At 37.0% G+C, this 24,665-nt stretch overlaps 3 protein-coding genes and 1 pseudogene across 4 annotated transcripts; 1 reads left to right on the forward strand and 3 right to left on the reverse strand.

The window, feature by feature from the left end:
• Positions 1 to 162: 162 nt before the first annotated feature.
• On the reverse strand, positions 163 to 3,471 carry LOC140778568 (cell number regulator 8). The gene is made up of 3 exons (XM_073123358.1): positions 3,022 to 3,471; positions 1,277 to 1,482; positions 163 to 667 (listed from the first exon to the last, which is right to left on the reverse strand). Exons 1-3 carry the CDS (start codon positions 3,296 to 3,298, stop codon positions 428 to 430), a joined length of 723 nt encoding a protein of 240 aa, XP_072979459.1. The 5' UTR covers positions 3,299 to 3,471; the 3' UTR covers positions 163 to 427.
• Positions 3,472 to 4,182: 711 nt separating this feature from the next.
• On the reverse strand, positions 4,183 to 6,064 carry LOC140778580 (elongation factor 1-alpha-like; annotated as a pseudogene).
• A 3,093-nt stretch (positions 6,065 to 9,157) lies between these two features.
• LOC140777647 (mitochondrial import inner membrane translocase subunit TIM14-1-like) lies at positions 9,158 to 13,396 on the forward strand. The gene is made up of 3 exons (XM_073121900.1): positions 9,158 to 9,354; positions 11,357 to 11,535; positions 12,901 to 13,396. Exons 1-3 carry the CDS (start codon positions 9,352 to 9,354, stop codon positions 13,055 to 13,057), a joined length of 339 nt encoding a protein of 112 aa, XP_072978001.1. The 5' UTR covers positions 9,158 to 9,351; the 3' UTR covers positions 13,058 to 13,396.
• Positions 13,397 to 13,946: 550 nt separating this feature from the next.
• LOC140777646 (protein IQ-DOMAIN 2) lies at positions 13,947 to 19,142 on the reverse strand. Of its 2 annotated transcripts, none has more exons than XM_073121897.1 (6): positions 18,961 to 19,142; positions 18,466 to 18,599; positions 18,022 to 18,369; positions 16,997 to 17,218; positions 15,060 to 15,182; positions 13,947 to 14,939 (listed from the first exon to the last, which is right to left on the reverse strand). In XM_073121897.1, exons 2-6 carry the CDS (start codon positions 18,538 to 18,540, stop codon positions 14,211 to 14,213), a joined length of 1,497 nt encoding a protein of 498 aa, XP_072977998.1. In that variant the 5' UTR covers positions 18,541 to 18,599; positions 18,961 to 19,142; the 3' UTR covers positions 13,947 to 14,210. The 2 variants fall into 2 exon arrangements, with proteins under 2 accessions (XP_072977998.1, XP_072977999.1); XM_073121898.1 differs by having other exon boundaries at positions 15,060 to 15,179; positions 18,961 to 19,140.
• Positions 19,143 to 24,665: the final 5,523 nt, after the last annotated feature.

Here is a 24,665-nt window from a genome sequence, read left to right on the forward strand (position 1 = left end):
TGTAAATGAATCCAACCGATTGTCACCCCTAATTCCTACATCATTCCAGATGAATTTTAATTCAATTCCATTGTTTTCTGAACTATAAAATTCCCACCTGGAAATGAAATCAACTAAATTCCATCTAGAATTAACATACCCTTCATAATTCTGGAAAATATATGTGGGAGATTGGCTTCAACCAAACAATAGAAACAATTATAAAAAGATTAAAGTTTTATTCATGTAACAGACAAGCTATAAGCTCTCGAAACACCAGTCCGAGCAGACAACAGGCACACAGTAAGATTTAGATTCACCTACACGTACACGCACACACACACACACACACGCAGTAATACGAACTGACTTAAGACAAGTATGGAGTATCATCATAATACAAAATAGACACATCAATATAACTATCCAAACAGAATGAAAGGAAGCTTCAGGCACCACGTCCCATGGTCTGCTCTCTGGGAGGCATCATAACCATGACGGATCTTCCATTGAATCCGGGGTGAGGAAGCCTGCGGCGCAGCTCCCGGCCCTCCTGGCAGAGAGCACATGGGTGACAGAAGTAATGGGTTGCCAAATCACACACTGATTCTAACTGCTCACGCGTCGCTTCGTCTTCCACGGCGCTCTGGAAGCACCCACATGATCTGGAAAATGCTTCGAAGCTACCCTGAAGAGAGAAACATCTCGAGGAATTTAATTTACAGCTTAACTGATGAAGAAAGCAAGAACGAGAATCATCAAAAGACATATATCATCACTCTAAATTCCGACTATGTACATGAAAAATTAACATAGGAAAAGAAAACTATTCATGAAACATATGTCAGGAAAAAGAGTTACTCAAAATCCTTGGTGAATGAACTTTTCAGCAATATACTCATGAACACCAAGGCCGTCTTGAACTTTTGATGTACTCACTACTGTCAGCTTTTATTATTTAACCAACCAATCCAAGTTAGAAAACTCCAGCCTAGATGCAACATGGACATGCCACAATTCTCACTTACCTAACTCACCCCATCTTCAATTACCTTTTAGTAATTTAACAAGTAGCTACATGCCCAAATTGAAAGCATTTTTGCATTCACTGCAATATATATATATATGCACACTCCTTGTGTGTAGGAATAGCACACAGCCCATTTAGTAGATGAAGCAAGATATATGGAACAACAGGATTTATGTAACAACTGCAATTAGTCAAAATTATATTTGCAGATGCAAAGGATATTCAGTAATTGACAAACATATAGCCTTCTAAATTTGGAGAACTCACTTCAAGATTGAATCTACGGCGAATGGCTGTGCGGGTAGGATGTGAGAACCAAGGTGCTAGGCAATTCCACCCAAAGAGAGAGTTCCCAATAATGTAGAGGCCAGTGTACGGCAAGCAATTATTTGCAAAAGACCCCGGTGGCCCAGATGCAAGCCTCTCAACATTACTACCATACAGAACGCATGGAGCAAAACTTCCAAGCAGACCTGAGCAAGCAATTGCAGTCAGTTACTCCATCGTAAAGCCCACATAGAATATAGAATCAGAATCACTGGACTGATATAAGAGTACGTGAAAGAGAAATCTATCTGCCCAGGCATGAGTTCAACTTCTTCATGATAGTTCCTTTAGATGATAATAGGGGAAAATATTATAAATATGCAAAATATAGCTATACACATAGAAAAAACATGACATCAGTTGATTCCAACTGAGTAGAGATAAAACCTTGAACTCCAGTAACCCACTTTAATTTTAGCAAACCCATCTCCTGCTCTCTTTTCTGCTTACTTGTCAGTTGCCACATACCTTGGCACCTCAGGTCTCAAATGGTGTGCAAGACAAGGAGAAGTCTTACAAAACAAGGAACTCACTCTCTACTCTTTTCAACTTATGTTGATCAATAAAGAAAATTGATCCTTTTGTACTGACGAACCATGCTGCTGAAAGTGTGCAGAAGCTTGCAACCAATTTTGAACCTTTGGTAGATAAGCTGATTGGTTGACGGTTGAGGGCGTAGAACAAATCTTGGGCTTAGTCCTCCACTCCTCTCCTAATTTTAGTTTGATTCAGTCTCCTGTTAATTTCCTCTTGCATGAATTTGTTCTCTACTATAGATTTTTTTCATGATTTCAATTTAATTAAATCTTCATTTGGAACTAATAATTAGACATTACAATATGTGATTCTCTAATACTACCAACATCAATGAGCATCAGCATAGGTCCTTCTTGTAGAATCAACCATGAAGATAGTTACTGAAAACGTTCATATGATATTATAATCATAAAACACTTCTACCTCAGCTGTGAAAAATACTACCAATGAGTAGACAAAGAAAAAGTAGAAAAGTAGGAAGTTGGCCCATAGATGAGCCATCATATCCACTTTCTGCATCACAAAAACTTTGCAATGGAAATGTAAGGCATGATAACAGCAATGTAATTAAAACTCAAAATGCGACCATAATATAGAGAAATTTACTTGGTGAAACGGATAGCATGCACATCGTACTGCCTCCAAAGTTCTATTTACAGATATTTACAAAAATTCAATAACCGAGTAAAAGCAAATCAATAGTTTAGAATAGTCAGATCCCCTCTTCTTTTCAAACAAAGGTGAAGCTCAAAAGAGACTAAAACAAAAGGAAAATTAACGAAAGAAAGATTGTAACTAGAAATCTAGGGCATACTATCATCAAAACGGCCTACATAAGATTGATAATTTTCCACGATTTTTTTTTTTCAGATCACAAGCTACATTTTGGCCTTAGAGCCAAAATTCTTTTCTTTTAGATGATCTGAAAATTCTACGCTGCCTAAGTAGTAATAAATATGTAAATAAGAAAGAAAAAAAGAAGAGATTCTTCGCAATAATCTCAAAATTTAGGTAAAGAGATGCCCAAAAAAGAGAGGGCAAAAAAAAAGTGTCCATTTTCAATATCATCTACATTAATTAGGAAAAAAGAACGGACTAAATTGTTTCAATCTAAGGAAAGAAAGGAATTTCAAGGCGAGATCACGTACAGACTTCCAGATCGCTGCTACAGAACTCATCGTTTCGTCCGAGGCAAGAGAAAAGGCCGGAATCCCACTGATTCCGAGCGATCGGCTCACCGACGACGCTCCCGTGCCCCAACGGAAGCCCGTCCGCCGTCCACTCGGCGGCGCAAGCCTTCACAGGAGAATCCGGCATAGGCGGCGCCGGCCGCGCCGGCGGAGCGGCCGGCTTCACAGCAGCGGTAGTCTCTTCATGAGCGTCGACATTAATAAGGAGAGGGCTCGATTCGTCTGGATTCGCCATTGGAGGAGGAGGGAGAGGAAAGATTTCTCAAGATCTGAGGCGCTTCGAGTTGGGCGAGGAGGGGAGAGAAATAGTAGGAGACGACGACGAAGCTTCGAGGGTAAGTAAACCGCGTGGAAGAAACCGAAGTAGCCGTGCGGGTCGCGCGACGCGACGCGTCTCAGATAACTACTCGGTACTAAGGCCCTAGGGTTGGATAAGTTGCCATTAGTCATCCCTAGACTTATTCCTGATACACTTATATTACTCTCATATCTCAGTTTTTACTCTACTATTTAATTTATACAGATAACTAAATTTAATTATATCATCAAATTATCAAATTAATCACGTTCAATTCAAAATAATCAGAATTAAAATCAAAGAATAAAGTTAATATAAAAATGCTGAATAATAAAAAAAAAACTTAGAAATGTGAAGCTTTTAAATAAATATAAACCATGAATACTAATAAAAAATATTTAAAAAAATTAAAAAAAAATAAGTACTCAATTGTTAGTTCGTTTGTTATTTATACATCAAAATATCTAAATTTAATATTTCAAGGATACACACTAATAAGCTGGCATGCGCCGGGACCGTGGCACTATCAGGACAGCCCTCTTCGCTTAAGGAGTTTTTCGTATTTAGCGACTAAAATATGGGTGGGAGAAATTTGCACTTGACTCTTCTTCTACCATTAGATAGGGAGAGAAGCCATTTTCAATTTTGTCAGCTTAAACCTCAGAAATAGAATCAAGAGTATTAATCATTCTACTTACAAACAACTTGCACTATAGGAAGATGTTAAATCTTGGTAAATCACACAGCATATGATTAAGACTAGATCTTGAATCTTGCGATGGCCTAAGCATACTGAAGCATGCATCAAGAAAGGAAAAGGAAAAATAACACAAACAAAAAATATTCAAATAAGAGCTGAGCATAAGGATAATTAAGCTAATGGTGTCTTGACAAAATGAAAATAACCGAGCTGTCAAGGAGCACAAACCTAAAAACTTCCATGACAGCAGACAAGGAACTCGGACTCCACGGTACTAAAAGTAATTCAATGCTACTCTACAAGCAACATCAAAACCTTAAGAGGCTCGCTGCCGCCTATCAAGCACAAGCACCCAGTTCTGCAACTGGCTGATATGAAACGCAAAACAAAATAGACACTAAGAACTAGTGATTTCATGCAGAATTCAATAGGCCTCTATCACTTCTTCTTAGCAGCAGCTTTGGTGATCTTTGCACTAGTAGGGTCCTTCTTGTCGACGCTCTTGATAACTCCGACGGCAACAGTCTGGCGCATGTCCCTAACAGCAAAACGGCCAAGAGGCGGGTACTCGGAGAAAGTCTCGACAACCATGGGCTTGGTTGGAATCATCTTCACGAAACCAGAATCGCCGTTCTTGAGGAACTTGGGCTCCTTCTCAAGCTCTTTCCCAGATCGGCGGTCAATCTTGGTGAGGATCTCAGCAAACTTGACTGCAATGTGAGAGGTGTGGCAGTCGAGGACTGGGGCATAACCATTGCCGATCTGACCAAGATGGTTCATGATAATAACCTGAGAAGTGAAGCTAGCTGCCCCCTTTGCAGGGTCATCCTTTGAGTTTGAAGCAACAAAACCACGCTTGAGGTCCTTGACGATGACGTTCTTTACATTGAAACCGACATTGTCTCCAGGGAGTGCCTCCTGCAGAGCCTCGTGGTGCATCTCCACAGACTTGACTTCAGTTGTCAGACCAGTGAGACCAAAGGTGACAGCCATACCGGGCTGGAGAACACCAGTTTCCACACGCCCGACTGGGACAATACCAATATCACCAATCTTGTAGACATCCTGAAGAGGAAGTCGGAGGGGCTTGTCTGTGGGCCTCTTGGGCTCCTGGATCAAGTCCAGAGTCTCCAGTAGGGTAGGACCCTTGTACCAATCCAGGTTGGTTGACCTCGGCTCTCAATCATGTTGTCACCCTCAAAACCAGAGATAGGAACAAAAGAAATCTTGTCAGGGTTGTAGCCAACCTTCTTGAGGTAGGAAGACACTTCCTTCACAATTTCATCATACCTAGCCTTGGAATACTTGGGGGTTGTAGCATCCATCTATAGCAGAACAGAATAAGGAGTCAAAATTTTGGAGGAAAACCCCAAAAGCTACAAATATTTGGGCAAAGATAGAAATCAGGTCATAGATATAGACAGAAAGACAGTGATATCAACAAAGCAGAAAAATGAAAAGCCGAGCTAGTGAATCAATTAAATAATAAGGATAGCTGGAGATAAAATTATTATCATATAGTTGATACAAATTAAAAAATGTTACCTTGTTGCAGCAGCAGATCATCTGCTTCACTCCCAGTGTAAAGGCAAGCAAAGCATGCTCACGAGTCTGACCATCCTTGGAGATACCAGCCTCAATACCACCAGTTGTAGAGTCAATGATAAGAACAACACAGTCAGCCTAGGAAGTTCCAGTAACCATGTTCTTGATGAAGTCACGGTGTCCAGGGGCATCGACGACTGTACAGAAGTACTCGGTAGTCTCAAACTTCCACAGGGCAATATCGATGGTAATTCCTCTCTCACGCTCGGCCTTAAGCTTGTCAAGAACCCACACATACTTGAAAGACCTCTTGTTCATCTCGGCAGCTTCCTTTTCAAACCTCTCAATCACACGCTTGTCAATACCCCCCAACTTGTAGATAAGGTGGCCAGTGGTAGTCGATTTTCCAGAGTCGACATGGCCAATGACCACAATGTTGATGTGAAACCTTCTCTTTCCCCATGATAGCAAGAATTCGCAATGAACTAATGACAAGTAAATAAGTTAGAAAATTAGAGGATTTAAATAGAACATGTCTAATTTGCACTACAATAATCCACCGCATGTTAGCAAATATTAGGCATGGGAGAAACTATCAAAGTGCAGTAAGCAACTAAGGTTGAACTCAATGTATTAGTGGTTTACATATTTCTGGCCAAAAGAAGTCCACAAACAACAAGAATAATAATTATTCTAAATTGGAAAACTCTGCACACTAAGCACTTCGAACAAGCCATTGATTCATGGCCAAATTCAATCTTTCAAGTTGTTACTAGAAATTTTAAATTATCAATTAAAAGCCAAACGTTGTGAGAAAATTATTATCAAAAGTTATACTGCAAAACAACTAGAAATTACCGTCAAACTTATCCATTGGTCAATTTTACATGAAGCCAATTACTATAGATAAGACTGGCACGGCTCCATCTAAAATGACTGAACAAAGAATTAGTTTTTCTTTCTAGTTGCCAGTCCTATTACAGAAGAAACGAATATAGCACCATAATCTTCACAAATCTTAGTATAATATATAAGACTACAGTAGATAATGTAAAAAATGCAAAGGTGTGTATCTCATTCTTCTTGAAACATGCAACTTTGGACAGATCGGAGGACATATCTCATTTCCATCACCCAAATTGACAACTTTAATGGAGATGGACTAAAATCGCGTCCAATAGGATTTGAACCTATACCAAAGGTCTACACAGCCTCTGCCCTTTCCATTAGACAATGGACGCTTTCATCTCCCGAAGAACGATCTAATTATACAAAGATAGAAATATTCAAAAGATCGAGACAACAAACTACCTCAAATCAGTTTAAGATAAGGGGTGAAAACGGATCGGATACGGATCAGATAGTGCTCAACCCATATATATTTAGTTCGGATACGGATATTGGACGGATAATAAAATTTAAAATCATATCCTAACTAAACGGATACCGATAATCTTCAGATAAAGGATCGGATCTTAAACGGATATTAATTAAATTTAAAATAATTATAATATTTTATTTAAATATAATTAACATAAAATTATTAAGAGTTTTACAACAAATAAATTTTTTGTATGTCAAATATATAAAATCATAGAAATTAATCTCTATAAATAATATATAATGTATTATTAGTAATAATATTAATACTTACTATTTAAATAAGCAAACTAAAACTGTAAATCATTTAAAAAAAATATGCGGGTAAAAGGATATCCGATATCCGTATCCGAATCCGAGTCGGATAGAAATTTTTTATCCGAATCTAATCCGAGTCCGGTCGGATAGCGGGTCGGGTCGGAGTAACTCCGACCCGTTTTCACCCCTAGTTTAAGATCATTCAAAACGAATCTGTTTGTGCTTGCAATGAAGACCAACAGAAGAAAATATTACAGATCTAGTGTTGAAACAACGAAAGAGACAGCAGATCTAAAGCATTGGGGAACCAAAAAATGGAAAAAAAAATTCTCACCTTGGAGAAGAAAGAGTCGGCCAACGGAAGTGAGGGTTTTGTGGCGGATAAAATGGACACCTCTCGAGCCCCTTATATAGAGATACACGCCCACCAAGGCGCTTAGGGTTTCTTCATGGACCATCAGATCCTCCCATCCGACGACTCATTTGTGGAACATTCAACACTGTTGATTTCAATCTTGTAGTTAAGGCAGTGACACGTTGGTTGTAGGTTTCATGGGCCGAACGAGAGTTGCACTTCCGGATTTAAGTGAAACGTATCTTAACGGAATCAAGTAACATGGATTATTAATTGGACGTCAAGATTATTTCAGATTAAGGACCTAGTTTAGGAAATAAATTAGGGACCCAGGCTGTCAACCTCAACGAGCGGCTCGGGCTAGGCTCTAGCTCGGCTCGGTCATAGCTGAGCCGAGCTCGAGCTGCTAAAACCAGCTTGAAATCAATATCAAGCCGAGCCAGAGCTGGAGCTAGTTGGCTTTGGCTCAGCTCAATTGGCTCGGTATTCCTCCTCCTCCTCCTCGCTTAGGCTCGACTTGGTCTTCCTCTTCCTCCTTTTTCTTCCTCGTTTCTTTCTATAGATTTCCCAAATGCTTGTTATTGTCTTTTCTTCGTATGGAAAGATAGAAAGAGTTGTGGTGTTGTTTCGATCACGCCATTGATGCATGGGTTTTTAGAGAGTCATGCAATTCCGTCGAAGATTTCTACGTTAAGCCCTCCGTGAATCCCCTCAGCAATGGATATGATGAGGTTTGCTCAGATTCCTATCGTTATTCTTGCCTCTCTACTCTTTGAAGCTCTGATCTTGTTAGGTTTCTTCAATTTGTTCGTGAAGGGTTTCGATGCACTCTTCTTATAGAGTTTGTTCTTTTTTCGTGCTGCCTCCATCTTCTTCTTCTTCTTCTTCTTCTTCTTCTTCTTCTTCTTCTTCTTTCTTCCTTCTTCTTCTACAATAGCGGTGTTGCCTCCTCCTCCTCCGGCAGCAGCAAGCCGCCGCGATGCCCCTACTTCCCTCTTCTTCGGCAGCGGCAAGCCATCGTGGTGCCGCCTCCTCCTCCTTCGGCAGCGGCAAGCAGCCGTGGTGCCTCACCTCCTCCTTTTTTTTTCTTCTTCTTTGGCTCGATGGCTTGAATAAGGCTTGATGACAGGCTTATTTCAGGCTCAAGCTCGGCTTGAGTTGAGCGGAGCCGAGCTTGAGCCCAATTATAAGGCTTGAAATTAATTTTGAGCTAAACCTCAGCCTGAGTCAACTCGCTCAGGCTCGGCTTCTTTACACTCCTTTTGGGACCACACCGTGAACTCTCACTTTCCTTTTATGTTCTTTTTTATTTTTTTAAGTAATTTTATTTATTATTTTTAAAAATAAATACGTAAAATATCCTTATTGATCTTGTTCTCCATATATATTTATATTTTTAAACTAAAAAAAATATTGATCAAAATATAAGATGGAACGTTAGAAGCCAGCGTGTTTTGACTTTTGATAACTTTTAAAGAAAAATTAATGAGAGGCGGAAATTTTTTGGGTAAATTTTGGAACCAGTCTCTAGTCTCGAGAGAACAAAACATAGTCTAAATACTGAGATCTACGAGGTGCTATTTACTAAAAGCACATTGCGGGGGCGAAAGGTTTTCCGCGAGGATCGCCGCCGCGGCGCCGCCACCACTGCTTGCTTCCTTTCTAGAAGCCTAGCTTCCTATTGCTAGCTTTTCAGATTCCAGGGTTCCTGCGGATGCCCATCCCCAACTCTTCGATCGTGCGCTAGCGGAAATGGTGAGCTCCGATTCCAAGATGTTTTCTTTTTCTCCTTTGAGTGCAAGTGTCTTCCATTTGATGATTGTCGTCAGTGGGGTTTAGTGTTTTGATGCTTCCCTTATTAGAAGAGTTGGTCTGCTGCAAAGATTTGTGATTGAGAAAGAGTGATTTTGTAGCATATCTCCGTGGAATCCGACAGCAAACGAAGAGAAGAGATGGAAAGCTCGTTTTTTTTCCCTTTTTTTCCTGGAGTTTATGCGAGAGGAGATGACACTTGAGTAAAGATTGCAGGATTTAGTTTGGTTCAGTTGTTGTTTTTGTTAAAAAGGCCGTGCTTGAAGCCCTAAGGTAGAAACTGATTGATTACATGCGGGTTTTTGTGAGTTGTGATGGACCTGTAATCACCGAATTTTGACCATGTTCAATTTCTGCAAGCTCACGAAAGATCTTATTGCGAAAAGAAAATCTTCTAACTTGTGACGGTAAATTGGGACAGCATTGATGTCTTAACCACAACCATTATTGACTCCATGTAGCAATAGTTCTACATTGCTCTGGCTTATGTAACAAAAATTCTTTGCCTTCCTCATACTTCCATCACTGAATTGTACACCTCTCTTTCCTAGTGCCTATATCAAGATGTCATTTTGCATGCCTGCTTTGTCTATGTAGATGGTTTTTAAAAATATGTCATATGTTGTACAAGCTCTGTCGTAACAATTTACTCCTATCTATTCACATATTTAATTGTTGGCTTCATTCTAGTACGTTGCATCCATATTTGTAACATAATAAAAACAATGTTGAGATCTTGAAGGTTTATGTCAATGCTCTTCATTTTTTCATGTTTTGTCTCCCTCATTAAGACTCTGGTATCCACATGGAGCCTACTACATATTGAACTACTCCATGCATTTGATATCCCTAGGTGCACAAGTAACCACTTAAAAAGGCATTATTTAAAATTAGAAATGATGGCACCCAATTCCTCGTTGATTTAAAATTCAGGAAAGATAACAATTTTTGTCATTTTCATTTGTATTTTAATCTAAACTAGCCAATTTATGCAACCACAATCTTAACAAAACTTAATTTCTTTTGAAATTAATGTCGCAAATTGTTGCATGTCTAACTCTGTATAGATCACTTTGCAATGTAATTGTAGTATCTTCTTGTTCATTGCTGAAAGCCAATCTTGGTGACATTTATGAGACTAATTCTGAGTTTTGGTTGTCTGTCAATGTTTGACATCTACCTCTTACTTGTTTAACTAGAATGCTAATCAAGTTCTTCTATTGTTTCTTTCTGGCAGGGAGTTTATGGCAACTAGAAATATGATAGATAAAATCTTTAGTTTTGGTTAGGATTGATTTACTTCTGCATCTGTAATGCTCGCTTTTCACTACTGCCTCAGTTAATACCAAATATAAGGAGGAGCAACCCCTGCCCATGCTCCAACATATACCTCAGAAGAACAACAGAATTTTTTCTATTTATTTTGCCGCATTCCCTGGTGTCACCTTTGTTTCTATTTTATCTAATAAGAGTGAGTGGGATTTCCAAAACAAACTAAAGTTTCCGTTTACTGATAAGATCATATTATATTATTATTACATGACTAGCTTTTGGCATTTTTACTTGATTGACAGTGACTCATTAAGTCGAAGGTACTTTGTATCAGAAAAACAGTTGTTTGAGAAAGATAAGGCATAAATAGAGGTGGAGGAAGTTCCTATGTGTTACTTTTGTCTTGTAGGAACTAGGAAATTCTTAGGAATAGGAAAAGAGATAATGTTTTCCAATGGTGACTGAAATAGCAATCATTTCTATTTACATGTGCTAGATGATTATCATAACTGTTTCTTTAATTATGAACCTATGGACAAGAATTTGGTAGGACATTGGTATATCCAAACATTTAGATACTTCTATGTGACACTTCATAATTTCCCAGTAGGAAAGCATATAACCTCTCAAAACCAGTTTTTGACTTTTATTTGCTCCAATTCAATGTATGCAGGCTACACCACTCTTAGCAGGTCTTGCGGTGGCTGCCTCTGCTCTTGCTGGAAGGTATGGACTCCAAGCTTGGCAAGCATATAAGGCACGGCCGGTGGTTCCTCGGATGCGTAAATTTTATGAAGGTGGTTTTCAACCTACTATGAATAGAAGGGAAGCTGCTTTGATCTTAGGAGTTAGGTAAGCATATCCCTGTCAGAGATAAAGAAATCTGAGTTACTCTACAAGCCAGTTGCTAGTAACTAGTAAGATGTCCATTCATGAGTTCTATATGTTCATCTGGCTGAAAACTTCAAACTACATGCAAATCTTCTGAGCTGGATAATTGAACCACAACCCCCTTTGCAATACCTTTTGCTTCCCTCTGTAATTTAGACAGCTAAAATTTATACTAAATCCTCAGTTTACTGATATTTAAATAAAATGTTTTCTGATTGTCTAAGGATCTAGAAGCTAGTTTGTTATGTTGCTGCAATTTGCTCATGTAATATTTTGATTTGTACTATGAAATGCCCAATTGCACCATTTCTTCCCATGGGCATCATTAGTATGTATGTCCTTTCCCCTGAAGCATTCGAAACAATTTGGAATTATAAACATGTGTAAGTATATTTTCTGTAAAGGAATGTAAAAGAGGAGATATTGAAATAGATGCTGGTAAGGGTGATACTAAGAGCTAGAGATGTACGATGTCTTTGACATTTATGTTCGCTTCTTAGAAGATTAAGAGTTAAGATGTCTACAGGGCTTCCTTTTTTCTAGAAAATTGTCATAGAAGAATTTCTACATTATATGATAGAGCAAAAGGTGGTTTAATGGGAAAGAGAGCCTGTGCATTTTACTAGGTTCACATAATTCATATTTGTTTAGCTGCAATATTTCCTATCTAGAATTGTTATTGGATGAATTTACTGTTAGCATAGGGATCTCAATTCTTGGTTCCTCATACGAAATCCAGTACGGAGACATGCTCATTATGCTTAGAATGGGACAGACAGAATAATTGAGGATTTGCTTCTTTGTTCCGAGAGGTTTTTGACTGACTATATAATAGATCTGGCATTACTCTCTTTTCATTCCTCTAGAGCTTCTTTCATATAGTTGGTGTTTTTGGATATGTCGTCTCTGTTGCTATTGCTTGTATGACACTTTTCAGTGTGAAGAGGATTACTGATTGCAATATAGTAACATTTGATTACACTATTGATTTGAACTAATTTCCATTTAGTTTCATGTTCCCGAAATTTTGAAATTTATCTTCAGCATAATAGTGTAAAGCAAACAGATTTTGGCAAACCATAACAAGAGTGAAAGGTATGGAAGTTTTTGGTATGCATTAATGCCAACATGATGACTCACCTTTGGATATATTTTGGGCTCCCATATGATAAACACCCTCTTAAAATGGAATAGTTACTTACCATCATTATTCCAGTTCTAAATTCAGTTGGCTCTTCAATAATTGAGTTCCATTTCTTTCCTTACCTAGAATTTTTTCTTTCTTTCTTTTTTGGCAATTCACATTTTTATCTCCTCTTTTCATAGGGAAAATACCCCTCCAGATAAGGTTAAGGAAGCACATAAGAAGGTCATGGTTGCCAATCATCCTGACGCTGGAGGAAGCGATTACCTTGCTTCCAAAATCAATGAGGCAAAAGATATATTGCTAGGGAAGATCAAAGGAGGTGGATCCGCATTTTGACTTCAATATATGGCTAACTTATTTACAGTTGTGCCACCTGCAAACAGTCCAAATCATTGATATTGGATAGTCATAATTTACTGGGAATTATGCTTGCTATATCTTGAACAATTAGAGCAGTTGCTGGATATTCTGAATGTGTCACTGTGCTTGCTGGCTATGCAATATTTGCCAGAGGAACATTGTCTGAGTTCTGACATGGAGTTAGTTGCGTATAAACATTTCTATCACTGGAAATATCTGTAACTTGTCTGGAAATTTGTCTGATCCTGCAACAAGATCATTTGACTCTGTTAAGATTACATATTTAAGTCGTACACTCGCTGGAAATTTGTATGAGAGATCACTTCACTTCTTGATTTCTTTCATAAGTGGTAGGGCCTGAACCAGATAGTGGAATAGCAATCTAAAGCTGGATGTGAGCTTGAATCCAGTTGTTGTGTGGCAGACCTATTTGGTTGCTTTAGTTTAGTGTGAAGGTGGAATCACCTCGGTCTAATTTTTGGTCAATTAATCCATTGTTCGCATTTCCCAGAGGTGTAATCGTTTCTACTGTTATTAGGAACTTTGAATATATTCAGGAGTAATTAATTAGTGTTTTAAATTAAGACAATATAGCATCAAATAATTTCCTGAACAGACTCTATACTAGTTCTGTTGGAATATACTTCCCTACGTGGGTTTTTGCATTTAAAAAAGTATAGAAAGAACATAACAAATTATTAAGACTACATAATGATTTTAATTTAGAAACCAATGTTCTCATATAGAATGTCAAATTCCCTTGTGAAAAATAAGTGCATGGTAGACTAGCTATGATAACCATTCATTCCAATATTCGTAGCTAGAATCTGTCACACATGAACATGCCACTGCAAACAACAACAGAGTAGATAAGCAAATCTGCTTAACAACCAACAACAGTAGAGGCAGTATTCCAAACCAATATCCTGTTATAGAGCACGAATCACATACACTTTTGTTCCCTTATAACAAATAATGAAGTGGTAAACAAACTATGATAACAACTCACCCCAAAAGCTTACCTGAAATCTTTCAGCTGCCGTACGTGAATATTTCGCACCAAACAATGGAAAATCGGTAAGTAAATTTGCTTGGACAATCAGCCCTCAGCGAAGTCATCTTTCTCTTGTTACCTGTTTCCGCCATTGCTTGCATGGAGTTCCGGATGGGCTCCAACTTCCTTAACTGCAACTTCCACCTTGGGAGGACCTGAATGCCTCCTAATTGCTGCTGGAGATGTCATGCTATGTTTATCCGCAGCAGGAAAAGATAACCTTTTCTTGACAGAGCCCAGGGATCCTGCTTTTAATGGACTGTCAACTGACTCAATTGATGGGCTATGGAAACGCGATTTGGCCTTTGCAGATTCGGTCGTTGCCATGTAGCTGGGGACTGCCGGAGAGCTAGCCAGGCTCTCATCATCCCGTATGGAAGAACCTGCAATACTGTGCCTCCTGTGAAACTCTGATTGTATGCTAAGTATGCTTCTCACATCGTCATCCAATGGCCCGCGTCCATTTTTGGGCGTTGCTGATTTGCTCTTAGTGATCACTGGTAGTGTCTTAGAGGAGGGTGTTGAGGGAGATAGTCGGGAGGCAGGACGGGTCAGTTTTGGTGTTGTCGGCGAGGGCTTATCTGGTTTACTATCCCGACGGGCATAAGCTCTTGTTATCTCCCCTTCTCCAATATTCTGGCCCATGCTCTTTATGGAGGCATGGTCATTGTTGTTTTCTTTGTCTGCTGTGCTCCGGTTCTCCCATGGTCTTGCTGCCATCCAGCGTTCCAACCAACTCCAACCCCACTGTGGGTTGTTTGGATCCATAAACATTGGGTTTACTGACCTCGAAGAGCTTTTCCACTGTTTGCAAGCATTGTTTTTCATATATAAGAACATTATACCATATGGCATACTCGAATAACATGAGGTCAATTATCAAAACTAGCACAAAAATTTAAGTCTTTTAAGTGTGCTAAGTACCTGATGAGAAAATGCATAAGCCAGAGCTCTTTCTCTTCTTATGGCAGCCTCTTGCTTGCTCATCAAGCTTGCTTCAATTTGTTCCCTGGATTGAAGACTGTCATCCCATTCTTCCCCCAACTGCTATGAGAGAAAATGAGTATGAGTTTGTAAGAAGTTAAAACTCTTCTCCTGGGTCATCCACAGAAGGGGAGCACAGTACTAGAAGATGTTAACATTATCAATCAAATGAGTAACTATATTAACTGATAAGCTCGCTTTTTATTAATCACTATGGAAGCATTTAGGAGCCATTAGGTTTCATGTATTTGAAACAATCTGCATCTACACATATAAGAATGCACAACTAAAATCATCTACTGGTTTATGGAACTGATGACATATCATCGCCGAGTGTTAGGGTCCTGCATAACATCTTGACATCTATTTAATTTGACTGGATGTTAAAACACATGTTCTTGACATACATGTCCTTAACCTTTGATAGGAAGAAAAGATGGAAGATTTGAGATTCCTTTGTTGATAATGCACAACACCAAACGGACCCTTAATTGATAGGAGATACATTACTGGAAGACTGGATTTATTATGAATTAGAAAATTAAAATTGTTCGACAAGAACAGGATGAAAATCATGAGATAATGAAGTCTTTTCATTCAAAGCTCAGTGACTCAGGAAACTGTCAAGACTTGCAATATTGCAATCAGCTGAATGATATCCTTGCTGGATAGCAGATAGAACGGTCCTGTGGTTCAGTAGGGGTTCATAAGGAAAAATAAATAAAAGAAAGAATCGGAACGCTTAAGAAGCCATTTTTAGCAAATTAACTTGTGGAGGATAGTAAGAATGCAGCTCTCCTAATTTTAACAAACTGATACTTGACTCACTAGGCTGACATATTTCCAGTTGGTATCAGTCAAAACTCCTAAGAATACTTTGTGATGCTTGTATCCAGTAGACAGGAGAGCAAGAAATGATAAAACTTTTGTCATGCTACAGAAAACTGCAACTAAATAAATAGTAGCAAACCCCATTAATTTCATCAGTGTGATATCAGTATCATTTGTATATTCATATCTAATCATTAGTTCCCAAGTTCATGTACTTAGACTCTAAAGGCAAATTCTTTGAACTTACTTTTATAGATTGCTTTCTTTCTTTCCATTTCTTAAGTAGATCTTTAAGCCTCTGCACCACCAAGGTCTTAAAAGAGCTGGAGGTGTATTGGATCATGTTATCTACTATGACATTGATCTGTCCAATCCGAAAAAGTCATTTGGAAGATATTAAACTAAATTTAATAGATTTTATACCCATCACATACATCCTAGTATTTTTCTTACCTAATTTATGCTCTTGAAAGACCTTCTCTTTGAGATTATCCTTGCTGACATTCCCTGGATGAATCTATTAGGATTTTTGTAACTCCATCCTTCCTAGTTACAATTCTAAAATGTGAACATACTCATTTGTATATCACTATATTGAGCTATAAAACACAGCTCTCCAACTTAAAGATCGTAAAACAGCAATACGTTGTTATTTACAGTAATAATAACATCTTAGTCCGTAAGCATATGACAACATATATCCCTCTAAAGTATAATTATGCTATTTCTTGACTTCTTTCAGTCTGATGTATCTTACAAACTGTTCTGTAACAACCAAAGAAATTGTTATTTTTCTGGATATCTCCTAGATATTGTTTGGTTGACAAGAGCTTTATTGCCTCATCTATGGGGGATATGTCAGTAAATTCAAAGACATTCTAGTTGGGTGTCAATGAGAACTAAAGAGTGGATAGAAAGCATCAACAAAATAAACTGGGGTTAGCATATGTGCCCCTGTTAAGATTACAGACAAGGATAAAAAGTATGATGAAGCACATTTGCTAGATTTGTATGTAATGAGTGAAACACCAAGTGTATGTGTGTACCCTTAAACTCTCGATCTCTCTTTCGCGCTTGAGGAGAAGTTGCCTCTGGAGAGCCTGGTTCTCTTCTGACATCTTGAGTCTTCTTGCACGTATCTGTGATTGAACCCGTGCTAGAGTCTGCATGCACCGTAATGTGGTTGTGGCTTGGCGCTTGACAGAATTACCATGAATCAGTGACTTCAACCTAACCAGTCCTCTTAAGGCCCGCAATGCCCTCCTTGCCTACATATAAGATAGCAAAAGAGAATTGCAAGTACATGATCAGAAAAAGGCAACTATCTCCAATACAGTGACGATGTTATGAAATTCAAAGCAGTAATTTTAATTAGTGAACTTGTACAAAGAAAAAGGTTTGATTTACCCAAACAGACTTGTTGAACATTTCAAAACTGTGATTATCGAATGGGCTAATAACCAATAATCAAGCTTGGTCAAAATTTTCAGAACTTCAGAAGAAGATCCAGAAAATTCATCTAGCAGACACACAGTGTTTAGATAAGTTACATTGAATTAATAAAAGTAATTAAGAATAAGAACACAGGAAAGAAACATAATAGAACGTAGCAGAAATATTAGCACCACCAATAATAAATAGGAAAAAATTAGTGGTAAATGCTTCCCACCTCAAGTTGGGGATATGTGTTTCATAAAACTAATGAACCTTTTAGCAGAAAACTCTACCCACATATGCAAATATAATGTATACTCGTGGCGAGTATAGGTCTTCTATTATTTCTTTAATCACAAAACTGATTGGATTGGATTTCTCAATATTCACCTACATAAAGGTCCACATAACAAGTATAAACTAGGTGGCAATGAAGAGGAATCACGTAATAGTTTTTGACTGCCTAGACCTTCTGAGAAGCAAAATGAAGAAGCTCACTTCGCAAATTCTATCAACTTACTTGACTTATTAAACCACTAAGATCACAACTTAACACAGCTTAATCCCAAGAGGTTATACCCAGAGATCATTTTCTTGTTTAGATATAATAAGGGAGTAGTATTAGGATTGCTTATACCAGGTATCCTCGGAAAGCAGTCTGGATCTTGATTGCTGCAATCTCTTCCCTCGACTTCCCACCCAACCTTGTTGATGCTGTAGCTACCTCTGCGGCAGCTTGAGTGGTAGCAGCAGCAGCCTCTTCTGCAGCAGCAGCAGCAGCAGCAGCAGAAGTGGCAGCACTGGCAGTGGCAGGTGCCGCTGAGGTAGCTTGCTTGCTTTGCTCATTCTCGGGCACTGCCGGCTTAAGCTCCCCAGGATGGGGCAGAGGTGCAGGAGCTTGGCCAACAACACTGTTTTCCAACACTTCAGAAGTGTTTGGATCTGAGTGTTTTGTTGCCCCAAACCCCCATTTCTTCTTCGATTTCTGACAATAACAAGAGGAAACAAGAGGAAAAGTCACATTTTGATCAGAACCCACTTGGATATACTGTTTGGTTAAGGAAAAGATTGCGATCCCAACCTGGTCTTTCTTCTCCTTAGATTCGGGGCTAAAGACCTTTTTCACAACACCAAACCACTTTCCCTTCTTCCCCATCTCTTTCCGTCTCTTCTTCTTCTTCTTCTTCTTCACTTCCCACCTTACTCCATTTGGGTCTAAATCCAATAAAACATCGACAAACAAGTTAAAACACTATACCAAACAAAAAAACATCTCGGTACTCCTCGGAGTGCCCAGATCTCGAATTCTTCAAAAATAATTCGAAAACCCAAATCCTTCTCTTCGCAGATCCAAGTCTAACAGCAAAGAGAATCATAAAAACCGAATCTTTTCCATAAAGCAAGATTAAACACACGAAGATCTACGATACCCACTTGGCAGATTTCTCAAAGGAAGAGAACTTTGACTGAAATCCACACCAAGAGAGGGATTTTACACCGAAACCAACAAGACCAACCAAAGAAAGAGACAACAATAAAATAAATAAACAGGTATTCAAACTTCAAAGCCCATCACCTTGGATTCTCAAGTAATCGGATTGGAATCACCAGATCTCTCTCTCTCTCTCTCAACAAGAGCAATTGAGCTGTCCTCTGACAACTTGAGAATAGAAGAGAAGCAAAGCAAGAAAGGGGAATCTCTCTCTCTCTCTCTCCTTTGTCTCTGTTGAGAAGAGGAGATTAAAAACCAGATCTTGGGAAGAAGGAGAGTGATTAGTGCATAGCTGGTGGTTCTCCCATGGTGGGCCGCACCTGGTTGGTAGGGCTGTATCCGGATCCATTACATAACTGATCGCAGGAATTACCTACGTCTCTCTCCTTGGCAGGCCGTCATTTCCTAAAATGTATGTATTACGACGTACTACCCCTCTACTGCAGGAATTATCTACATTCTCCTGTAAGCAGGAGTGGCTTTCCTTGACAGCAAAGCTGACTGTACTTGTTAGTAATCATAAGACTCAGTGGTGGTTCTTCACTGGCTCTCTGGTTCTTCACTGTCTCTCCCATATAAAAACCTAGATATATATAATATAATAAGTAGCTACCCAACCAACTTAAAGTATTGAAATATTAATTATAACTTAATGTAACACTTGTTTGTAATTTTTTTCCTAAAGAATCATTAAAGTTTTTTTTTTCCTAATAGATTATAAGTCTAATCATATTCATTAATTGGACCAATCACAACTAGAAATAGGCCATATTACGCCAGCCAAATCAAAGATCCATACAATGCCCTGTAGATAGCACTACAAGTATAGTCTTTAATTAAAAAAATTAAAAAAAAAAACCACATTTTTTTAGTGGCTTATAAGATTATTTTTTATAAGAGAAAGCCCATAAGTAATAATTTATTTAGAACTTTAAATACTACAAAATCTAATGCAGAGAAGGTAGAGGTATTCAGATAAGTCATGAGCCCAAATAATTCTTCTGATATAACTATAATACCTAATAATAATAATAATAATAATAATAATAATAATAAAAGAGATAGGATGATGACTGTTTTTGTTAATTTGGTAAAAAAATATATTACAAATAAAATGGCATTAAGTTCATGTATAGCCTTGCATTCATTAGGCCATAGTAGAAAATAAATCAATAGATAAACCAACACAAGTTGTAGTGTAGGGGGAAAGTAAAATAAATAAGCTTCAACCGTCGAAGCAACGAAAGAGGAATGAATGCAAGGTCTTAACAACAGCTAAATTTGTGGGTTGGACTGTCATAACAATTCTCAAACATATTAAACACTCAAAATCTAAGCCCAAACTAATAATCGTCCTTCTACCTAGTTGCACTGTGTCTGTTGAAGACTGCCACAAACTGTGAGAAAATATAAAGGAAGAGCCCTAACATCTCGTTGCACTGGCAAGTGACAAATCCGTGAGGGACAGTTAAGACCAAGATGAGCGAGAAGGATGAGAGATGGTATGCATGCACCCACCCCTCACCGGTTCATCAACCACTCCTGAGTAATATTGGGAGAAGGAAGACCATCCCTTCCTCCCAGCTAAGGTAGCTTAGAATATTGCGAAAAGCGTTAGTCTAAGTGAACAAAGCACTGAGAATAGCTCAAAAGCTAACACATAAGAGAATTTTGTATGTGATTCACCCAATGTGAGCTACATCCACGGAGATCCCATCGGTTTTAATATGTAGATCAAAAGAAGAGAAATACAAAGAAAATCACTCTTAACCTAACCCAATAACTCACGTTTTCTTTCTTCTTCTCTCTATAAGATACAAATCTCTATATTTACACCTCAGATCTCTATTAGATCTCTCATAAAATTTTGTGGTATTAAGCTGTGTGTTCGAGTTGCATTGAACCTCATGCTTTTTTTCTCTCATATTTATAGACTCTTATAGAAGAGAGATGTAGGAGTCACAATAGGATTAGGATAAATCAGATACATTAAATCTTCCTTTTCTAAGAACAATCCATAAGACTTTGCTTGATTATCAATGTCATTATCCTTAATCATGATAAGGCTAGGAAAAACTGTTCAACCCTTGTTGAAATTCAGGTATGAATAATCTTACTTTTCTACGTAAAGTTTCATTTAATCGATATCTAGCCTTGCATCCGAGCACGCTTTATAAAGCTCCCCAACCCTATAACCTAGGAAAATAACATCAATAGAAAAGCCTCCAAGTAAAAAATCCTACTTAGATTAGGACTCAAATACTCCCAAAGCCTTTAAAAATTAATACAATAGTTTTGACAAGACTAAGTCTAATTAGATCTCAACTTCATAACAAGAGGAGAGAGGAGGGAAGCCGACAATAATAGCTCATGAGGAGATTTCTCACTTGGAGGAAGAAGGGAAAAACCCTAGCAAACTAACTGTTGCTAGAGCCGGCAAAAAAAAGTATTTTGCTTTATAACATGTTTATAGCTTACTTAGCAAATAATCATCTCCTATGGCCCAGAAATTGGACCACTAAATTATGGCATAGATCTTGACTTGCCCAAAAGTTTAACTACCTGGAATGATTGTTTGTGAGGATAAATATGATATTTTGTGTTTATCTGTCTATATTTTTCATAGACTCATCAACTTTCTAAGATAATACCCGTAGAAAATAATAAGATGAGAGCAAACCACTTCACATTCACACTAATTATTTAATAAACTCAATAAATATCTCTTAAAAAATTTTATGAATGGAATTTTCCTTGAAATAAGTTCTGCAAGAAAGAAAAAATGAGTTGGTTCCATAAGTTAAACAAAAACACTAAAAATATAATAAAATTGAGAGAGGAAAAGCAAACAAATGCAACTTGGTAGCAATTACCCTGAATCTTAATCATAAGATATGCATGGAGCCCAAGATAGAGAAAACAGCAACATGCAAGAATAGTGAACAAGCACCCAACTCATGAACCTATTTAATTCTCATGCATTTGGACCACTAATGGAGTGATGTGATGTCTTGTATAAAATTAATACTATGTGATATGCCTCTCTTATTTGGGTCTTATATATTTACTTATTTAGTTGCATGACAACAATTCTATGATAAAAAAAAAAATTATTGAAATGAATGGCTTTGATAGCATGCACTAATTTGATCCACAGATAAAATTTTTAAGTACAAAGGGAGTTTAAGATGTGTTAATGACTACTTGCAACTTGATCCTTCTATTTTGCATTTTATAATAGAAGAATCTTCAATCATTTAGTTTACTAAGTTAATTTATATACACTAGTTTACTAAATTAGAGAAGTCAATTAGCAACCTACCCACATCATGATGTCTATTGGTGGTTAAAATGTGATCACGAGGAAGAAGTGCTCATTAAGTCCTAAACATTTTGATCCTCCCATTTGTGTGAACTAGAAGTCCAAAGTGTCTCCTTTTGCATTCAAAATATTATTTTAAAAAATTATCAGATGTGTAATAATATTTGTTTTTTATTATCGCTCATACTCTATTATTCTTTTCTGTCCGATAAACCCTAATATATAAAAATACGACTCCTTTTCTTTCGCATATATGTATCATTCAAGTCTGAATTAATCTTTCTTTGAACAACAACTAACAAAATAAAGAATATTTTATTATCTTTTAAAATTTTAAATATGTATTAAGATTAGTTTACATCTCTAAAATTAATTTAACTCATCTACATGATTATTGTCTGCTAAAAAAAAACTAATCTAACGATGCTTTTCAGGATTAAAAATAAAATAGAAAATAAAGGGTATATTTAATAAAAATTTCTATTACTTTTCTTCTCTAATAGAACTATGCTTAGATTATTGAAAGGTTAAAAGAACTCATGTTCTATAATGACCCTATTTAATAGAACTTTTCTTCTCTAATCTCTCTTGTATAAGACTTCAGAAATCCTCCTCAGATCTTATATTAATATTAATTAATGAGAGTCTTATCCCTTTAAGCATCTTAAAGGCCCTTTTGATGGCCAAATAGAAAAAACAAAATTAGAGTTGGAAGAAAATAGAAATCTATTTCGGAATTAAACTAATTTATTCCAATTCTAAGTTAGTATTTTTGTTGTAAGATAAGGATTAAATATTGGAATACAAATATTGGTTAGGTGGTATTTAATTGCAATGGTTGGAATAAAGGATCAAAATAGATATTTATTATTTCTCCTTATTTTAAGAAAGATACAAAATATATTTAAATAAATATAAATATATTTTTATAAAATATTTATTATTTTCTCAGGGTTATATATATATATATATAATTAGCGGCTAAAAAATATTTAACTTAATTCATCATAAATTACACAATAGAAATATCATCACAGATAGACTTCTACTATAAATATATCTTAATATATTATCAAATATATTATAGTCACATTACATTATGATAGATTTAGTATTAAAGAAGGCAAATTAATCATTTGCAGTTTGAAATGTGAAATAAAGATATCCAAAAGGCAAATTAACCATAATTAATAGATAATTCATGTCATATGTGACATGAATGAAAGAATAAGTTGTCAATCACCATGGCTACAGGAGTAATCCTATTTGAAAACATGCAGTTCTAGAGCTGTCCTTTGATGAACTATTATAGTGTCCTTTGATAAACTAATGATTAATATTTATTATGTACTTTGAGCTGGACAATAATTGAAAGGAGCTCACTTCTTATATATTACTCTACACTTAGATAAGTTGGGATATTATCACTCAGCAGTACTGTTGGGGAGGGCAAATTTCTCAATTCATATAAATATGGTAATTTAAATCCTTGATCTAATCGGGCTAAGGGTTTGCTCCCGTGGGCTTGGCGGGCCATTAAGAACCAAATTTCTTGTATCATGGTTAATATTCTAAAGCCTTGTTTGTTTTGAGTTTAGGAATCCCTAATTTGGTTCAGTAGTTAAATATATTTTTATCTTTTTCATATATAACCAAGTTAAATTTTAAAAAAATTAAGACTAACTAATCGAGTTTGGAGCTTAGCTCCAAATCAAAGAATGTCTGACTGTCCTGAGATTAAGTAAAATACTTTTGAATCAATTGCCTACTTTTGTTAGTATTCACATCTTGTATGACAACACAAGGGTGGCTGACATTACAGTGGTTAATAGATATAGACTTTATGGATCAGGCTTTAGGCCTTTCATTAGCAACCGTATCTTGAACTTTAAAATAGAGGAACTTGAGGATGAATTGGTCCAGTAGTATGACACCAAAGAAGCCCGCATTCTTTTGAATGATGTACTTTGTGGAAACCCAAGATTAATCCTAGAGCTAGGCTATTTGTCTCCAAAGTGATTTTGGGTAGAATTCATACTCGTGTGCTCCTTTATAGCCTACACATTGAATCTAATATTGCTTGCCCAACGTGTGGTCTTTGGGATGAGACATTCGTAGCATCATTTTTTAATACTCTCAACTTTTATCATCCCTTAAGTTTGTTACTTTACTCATGCTGAGTTAAATTTTAATCAATTTTGAGCCAAGCCAAGTTATGCTCATCTCGCTCAAGCTCAACTCTTTTACACCCTTAATTACAAGCATTTGAAAAACTACTGAGCTGTTCAAGTATCTATATAGAAGATAAACTATTAAACATTCAACACTTTCATAAACAGTGTAAGCGTTTCATATATCAATACTCAATAGATAAAGACTTAATATGTTTAGTACTCTCTTTCTTTTATAAAATATTAAATTATTCAACGTTTTATGTAATAATGAAATCGTCGAATGATTTAATCTA

Source organism: Typha angustifolia, chromosome 15, assembly GCF_048772165.1.
Source record: "Typha angustifolia cultivar Huaian chromosome 15, ASM4877216v1, whole genome shotgun sequence".
Taxonomy (NCBI): domain Eukaryota; kingdom Viridiplantae; phylum Streptophyta; class Magnoliopsida; order Poales; family Typhaceae; genus Typha; species Typha angustifolia.